Source organism: Crocodylus porosus, unplaced genomic scaffold (assembly GCF_001723895.1).
Source record: "Crocodylus porosus isolate Cpor-Errol unplaced genomic scaffold, CroPor_comp1, whole genome shotgun sequence".
Taxonomy (NCBI): Eukaryota; Metazoa; Chordata; order Crocodylia; family Crocodylidae; genus Crocodylus; species Crocodylus porosus.
Genome location: NW_017728924.1, coordinates 16,997,558 through 17,004,530, shown reverse-complemented (window position 1 = coordinate 17,004,530; position 6,973 = coordinate 16,997,558). Strand labels below are relative to the sequence as shown.

General features: G+C 42.5%; 2 protein-coding genes across 5 annotated transcripts in view; one reads left to right on the top strand and one right to left on the bottom strand.

The window, feature by feature from the left end:
* The window catches only part of ATG4A (autophagy related 4A cysteine peptidase), an 18,586-nt gene extending 14,756 nt beyond the window's left edge, over positions 1–3,830 (top strand). For both annotated transcript variants that reach the window (XM_019540433.1, XM_019540434.1), the window contains exons 11-13: positions 1,293–1,349; positions 2,516–2,627; positions 2,922–3,830. In XM_019540433.1, coding sequence (XP_019395978.1) covers positions 1,293–1,349; positions 2,516–2,627; positions 2,922–2,986 — 234 coding nt within the window. In that variant the 3' untranslated portion in view covers positions 2,987–3,830. The remainder of the gene's footprint in view (positions 1–1,292; positions 1,350–2,515; positions 2,628–2,921) is intronic.
* Positions 3,733–6,973, bottom strand: part of COL4A6 (collagen type IV alpha 6 chain) — a 183,175-nt gene continuing 179,934 nt past the window's right edge. For all 3 annotated transcript variants that reach the window (XM_019540429.1, XM_019540430.1, XM_019540432.1), the window contains one exon: positions 3,733–5,621. In XM_019540429.1, coding sequence (XP_019395974.1) covers positions 5,361–5,621 — 261 coding nt within the window. In that variant the 3' untranslated portion in view covers positions 3,733–5,360. The remainder of the gene's footprint in view (positions 5,622–6,973) is intronic.

The following is a 6,973-nucleotide window of genomic DNA, read 5'->3' as shown; positions in this document are numbered from 1 at the left end:
TGCTGCCGCCGCAGCACAGCCCCAATGGGTGAATCCGGAGCCAGCGTGGGGCCCAAGCTGGCTGTGAGGGCGTGTTAGAAGCTGGCGCTGAGTGCGGGAAAAGCGGCCCCTTGCCCGCCCCGTGGCTGGCGCTCCACATCGCAGCTGCTTGAAGCCTGCCTGGGGCTGCCTGTGCCTGCTCCAGACAGCCCCACGCGGGCTGTGAGCAGGTGCAGCAGGGAACACCAGCCATGGGGCAGGGGAGGAACTGCTTTTCCCTTGGCTCCTTCCTTGCCCCCCCTGCCCTGAGGTTCTGGCACGGTGCAGTCACACGGTCCCAGGCCAGAAGCCCCTGCTGGGATTTCTGGCTGGGGGGGCCCTGCTTTTGTGGGAGCCCACCAGGCTTCCCCTGGGTCCTACTGCCCTTGGTTTCTGTCATTTTTGACAGGAACCAAAGACAGACAAATATTAATTTTCCAAATATTTTAGGGGCCCTGTGGGCTGGATAGAATGGCCTCATGAGCCGTACTTTGCCCACCCCTGCTCTACAGGAATATTGTGATGTCTGGGGACTCCAATTCAGATTTTGCATGCTTGAGTTGCAAGCATTGACTTCAGTTGGGTTACTCCTAATTCTTCTCTGGCCCCAGTATTTCTAAACCTTTTTGAAATATAAAAAGTTCCTGTTAGCATATTTATTATTAGTAACCCTACTCTTTTTACTAGAAAAATATTTGCTTAATAATTAACCATGCAGATACACAAGCCAGAAGGTGAAGCAGTCAGTCATGCCATTTAATAATAAGCAACAGTTCACAATGCAGTCACCTTCCTGACAGTGTAACTTACATGGCAGTTCACCCTACGGCAGGTATTAATTTGCGGCCAGATTTACAGCTGTTGTAAATCTCATCCATTGAATGAGGCTGTTACTGTTGTTTGTGTTATGGTAGAACATAAAGGCCCAAAATCAAGAGTGGGGTCCCTATTCAAGGCACTCTGCAAACATGTTTAGTCTTGACTCCAGAGAGTTTATAATATAAATAGACAAGACAGGGCAGTAGGGGAGGTAATACAGGCTGTGTTCAAGAGGAAGAGCAGTAAACGTCATGTTCATGTCTGTCTCTTGCCTTGCGTTTTGTTTTGCCATTCTGCACCAACTGAAGATCTGTCCCCTAATCTCCTACATACCATGGATCTTGCACCTAATGATCATATGTGCTATGGCAGAACATGAGCTCTATTCTGTGTTATTTGCTAATATCGTGTTTGCTTACAACTTGCAAATGAAAGTATGTATTTTTTCCCCCCAGGGCTTCTTTTGTAAAGAAGAGAAGGACTTCGATAACTGGTGTAGTCTTGCACAAAAGGTAATCATGCAATGTTTTCTTAATATAATCCACATCAAAGTGTGCACACATTGTTTTGGTAAAATGTTAATTTCCCTTGAAATGTCCCTGTGTATAGTATTTAAATGTGTCACATGCCTCCTTTGGGATAGAAGAATACAGTTAAGGTGAAAAGGGAGGTGCATGCTGTTGACGTGCTGAGCAAAAGCTATATACAACGCTTTGAAAACCAGTGTCATTTGGAAAGTGGGTAAAGAGAGACATCTTTAAAGTAACTTAACATCTCTTTAAGCTGCTAAAGATATGTACTTTTAAAATCTAGTTCTTGTATTTTTAACTGCTTTTCTGTGACACTTGTCTCTTCTTATTTGTGATGTTCTATTAGGTGTCTAACCATAAAGGTAACATAGTTTGTTGAGTAGCATAGGTCTGATTCTGTGAAGTACTCCCATTGAATCAGTGGGTGCTGAAGATTTTCAGACTCTTGCAGGACCAATACTTGAGATAACACTTGCATTTTTAAGACACTGGTGTGTGTTTGTGGTATGTTTTAAAGCCAAACACCAAGTGACTTCAGACCGCAGGAAACATCTGTAAAACCAGCTGAAGATTTCTCCAGGAAGACATTTGTAAACTCTTTTAATTTCTTTTTTAAATTAGGCTTGACATTATTCTCCAGGCTGAACTACCGTGGACTTTGGCTGTAATAAGAGCCAGTCTCTAGAACAAAAACGATCCTTCAAAATCCATTAATTTCTGGAGCTACCGAGTTTGTCCCTTGCTCCTGTCATTCAGAAATGCATTTGATTTTAAAATCCAATGGGGAGCCATTTCCTTCCCTTTTAAAAGATAGGGATAGGATGAAATACATTCCTATCAGTTTTCTGCTCGTGAACAATTATAGCTAGTGTTGATTTCAGAGCTAATTATAACGTAGCTGACAACTTGTGACAGCTTGCAAAGTTCAGTCTTCTGTGCCTGCTCCTAACTGGGGAAGGTCACTACATATGGAACCATACAACAGGAGTCTTAAAGAGGATCACAAACTATAACTGTCATATCTGCAGAAGGTGGTTGGGTTTCCTTTTTGTTTTCCACCTCGCAATTTTTACTAACCAGTCAATTCTAGTATCTGAAGTTCCATTAATTTGCTGCGTCTTTTTTAAAAAAAAGTGCTTTATTCCCAGGAGATTCTAAAGCAGCAGAGTCTGCGGATGTTTGAGTTAGTCCAGAAGCATCCACCACATTGGCCTCCTTTCATACCTCCAACTAAACCAGAAGTGACAACAACAGGAGCAGGTACAATACTAACTTGAGTGTACTACTCTAGCAATATGTTCCGCATTGTACTGGGATGAAAATTAATCAAAGGTGGAATAGTTATATTTTGCTAAATGTCAGGCTCTTACAAGATGTGATATTCTTTAATGCTTTTAGTAACTTGAGCTCCAGACAGTTGTCATCAGGAGGTTAAATATGATTTCTAGCAAAGAGTAGTTCAGACCTACAAAATTTTGCTGTAAAAAATCTTCCGAAGTAAAAAGCAGTAAGTATGTTTTGGAATTCAACAACTGTTTCAATTTTTGTTGGCAGAACTCATAGAATCTACTGACAAACTATTTGAATTGGAGGAAGAGTTTGAGATCCTGAGTGTATGAAAGAAGCTGTAATGACTTTTCTGTGTTGAACATATTATATTGACTTAAACAGCCATTTTAGCCCTAAAGTGCCTGAAATTAAGGACAGAGCACAAATTTTAGTAGCATTCACAGCTCGGACAACAATGGTTTAAGAAGATCTTCCCCAGAAGGAAAGAGAAGGTATGGATCCTGTAGTCTGATGCATAAAGAGAATCTCTTTCCAGTGCAAATCTTATTCAAAGAGATGTGAACCTTTTGAGGTGAAGACAAAATCAGACTAATGACTGTGGTGTATTACTGGGCTCTACCTTTAAAGACAGGGATTGTCCCAATGGGTACTCTTGCTCTCATATTATAATGCAATAGTTTAGCTTTTAAAACAAAAAACAGTATTGCGCTAAGGGAGGATGTTTACTTTGGTTCCCTCCTGTGGGCTGCATCATACAATTAAATACGCTGTCTTGTTATAAGATCAACTGGATCAGGAGAAGATTATTTCCTTGTTAAATATTTTAACATGTATTTGAGCAACCACACTTTATTACAAAAATGTTTCTGTGAAAGGAACTATGTCTAACGTATACATTTTGCAATGGCTTTCCTGTTTCTGAGAAGCCTGAAAAGGAACAGGAGACTCTATTTGCAGGTCTGGATCACGATCATTGCTATAGTTATGAGATATTTCACCCTGACCTTAAGTTCAAATCATTAAAATGTTAGGTTGATTTTTTTTTATTTTGTTTCAGAGTTAAAAGAGTCAAGGGTGGTTTAACACAGTATCTTATTTATTTTTAAATAGATTTACATGAGTTTGTGTTACAGCACTTTATCTGTGCATCTAATAAATTTCTTAAGCTTTTCATAGGTTGTATGTTGCTATATTTTGTGAATTTGCTTCAATTGACTAAATATAAAAGAGTTGTCTCAAATCTGCACATGGACAAATGACACAGTTGCCTTGTTACCCTGTCGAGTCGATGTTGGTAAAAGCACAGCACGTGCCTAAGGACTTCACTGGAGAAGATCTATTCAGCCTGTAATAAAGAATCATCATCATGTGGTAAAAAGAGAGCCTCAGCTTCACACCAGTAGCAATTTCTGTAGAAGTCTGTCCTTAGGGAATTTACAAGGCACTTATTTCACATCTCCTAATATGTTCATACATAGTGGCCTCATCAAACTTACTGCAGAAAGAGAAGCTGATAATAACAGCTTAAGTCCTAGTTACTAATTCACAAGATTGGCATACGGGATTTTCCTATGTATTTTAAAGAATGGCCAATCAGTGATACCTGATGTGTAATTACACCCTGCAGGGAATTTGACTATTTAACAGTGAATTAAAAATATAATAATTTTTTAAAAGATAGTGAGTTGCAGAAATAAATCCTAGAGGATGAGGAATACAGCACAAGGTGTTTTAGTTGTATAAACATATATCCAATAACAGCTTATTTCCATGTTTTCATGAACTTGAATGCTGTATTGTAAAGCTTCTACATTTTAAAAGATACACAGTTCAAAGACTTAGAAAATAACTGTGCCAAAGGCTACCTCGGAAAGAAAATGTTATACACATATTGAATTATTCTGGTGGTCACACCAGAATTAATATGCTGCTAGAGTGAAAAAGGGTAACTGCAGACCCTGAATCATACATTTTACATGACAGTTCAGAGAGAAGCTGTGAATAATAACAAAAAATGGCTTTCAGCTCAGGGACATACAAAGATCCACAAGTTTTCACCAGGATAACTTTTGACGTCACCAGAGTAAGCCAGAACCCAAAGAGTGCTCCCAGTTGCTAAATGAAGTAGCTCATCTTTAAAACTAGGACCTTCCCAGGCAAACCAGCCTAACACTTACACCTGAGACAATGATTCACTTTAACTGCTTCAAAGTTCAGTTCTTCTCCTATTGAAAATCTACTTCAGTTGCACATGTCATTGCAAAATCAAGGTCCATTTCCCCAAGCCAGATCAGGTGCTTTTTCTGCAAAGACAATTCATCAGTGAAACACAGACTTGTTTAAAAAAACACCCTCTTAACTAGCCAAAGAAGAGCATCTAGAATAGATGGGCAGTGTAATGTGAAATATCTGTCACTGTGCCAACTGAATGAAAGGCACAGACACTTTCTGAGGTAGCCAGGAACAGACAAACAAATATGAAGCACCATGTTCCATAAAACGGCTTTCAGAGCATTAGTGTATCCCTCTTTTCTTCTGTGTTAAGTCATGTTCCTCATGGACTTGCAGACAGTTTCCATATTTTCTTAACTGTCATAACCCATCCATAAAACCCAGCACAGAAAAGGCTGATCTGTTTCCTATTTCTTCAAATCATTGAGGTTTGGACTTGGAAGTTTTCTGTTGCTGTTTCATTTGGTTTTGCTACAAGTTCTTCATGCATACTTGGCAACGGCTCACTCGTGTTCGAAGCTGCCCTGCTTTCAGAGTTTCTGAGGGAGGAGCACTGACAAACTGCTGGTTCTGCTCAACAGTTGTCAGCCAGAAGCTGTACTTGTTTGCAAAATAATGGCAGGTTCCTCTGGCGCCATTGCATTCGATGAAAGGAGTAGCACGGAAATCTTCCAGGCAAGAGCCAGGTGAGACAAGGGACTGGCCTCCTCCTTCTGCACCAGCTGCTGTGTGCTGGAACGAAGATATTCATTCCATGAGCTCCAAACAAACAGAACAAATAATTGCACAGTCCTTGTGTTGCAGGGAACAAAATGGGGAACTCTATAAATTGCACCTCAACTACCTGTTAGTTGGGTACAGCCTATTGTTAAAGTACAAGAATACCGAACCTTGGCTTGAATGTCTGTTTGGCCAAAGCACTATGGAAAAACAGCTTTTCACCTGCAAAGTGATCCTGTTAGAAAACTGGGAGACGATAAAGCTCCCTGTACTGGCTTCAGGGTCTCCTTACAGTCACCATGTAGTGATGTAACAACAGTTCACAAAACATTAAAGCTATGGAGAAAGCCACAGAGAGATAGAAGCAAGATTGTACTATAGTTTAATGGGCAACTTCCATGTTTAAAGTAATTGTTTCTAATGGATTATAGCAGGGGTGGGCAAAATACGGCCCGCCAGGCCATTCTATCTGGCCCACGGGGCCCCTAAAAAATTTAGAAAATTAATATTTAGCTGCCCCTGGCTGCCTGTCTTGAGGCCCTCAGTGGCTTGCCAAAACTCAGTAAGCGGCCCTCTGCCTGAAATAACTGCCTGCCCCTGGATTAGTCTCCTTCCCAGTAATGTTCCTTTTTCTTCACCCCCACTGTAAACTACCAGCATGATTGAGAAGTTAGCTAAATGGCAGCAATTGGACCAAGGTTATTAGAGGTGCACCAATACATCGGTGCCATATTGGATCAGCACAGATATAAGGAAAATTTACAGCATCAGCAATTGGCTTTTTTTGGCTAATGTGGCTAATAAATGCCCTGTGCATGTGCACAGCTGCACTGCAGCATGCAGGCAGCGAGAAGCTCAGCCCAGCAGCATGGAGACCAGCCGCGTTCAGCTGGTAAGTCTGTTGTGGTGAAAGGGTTGGGGGGATGGAAGGGGTGGGGAGAGGGGCAGATTGAGGCCCCTGTGGTGAGGGTGGGGCTGGGGCAGGATGGAGCTGCAAGCAGCTTGTCTGTGGGTGTAGGGGGTGGGCAGCGGCTCCTGCTGCTGCATACACCTTAGGAGGGCATAGAGGTGTGTGCCCCTGGATCTGCGCATGGGGAGAAGGTGGGCTGCTGCTGCTGCAGGCTGGGGCCAGGGCTGCGCTGAGCTCTTCCCAGTGGCAGGGCTGGTCCAGGCTTCACTCGGGGTGGGTGGTGGTAGCACTGGGAGTGGGGGTTGGAGGGGCTACAGCAAATTTTGGGGTGGCTGCAACCCCCCCCCCTCCTGTAGCCTCCCTCCCAGCGCTGCAGACACCGCTGCCCGCCCCAAGTGTAGCCCAACCAACCCCACTGCTGGGAACAGACTGGTGCAGCCCTGGCCGCAGCCTA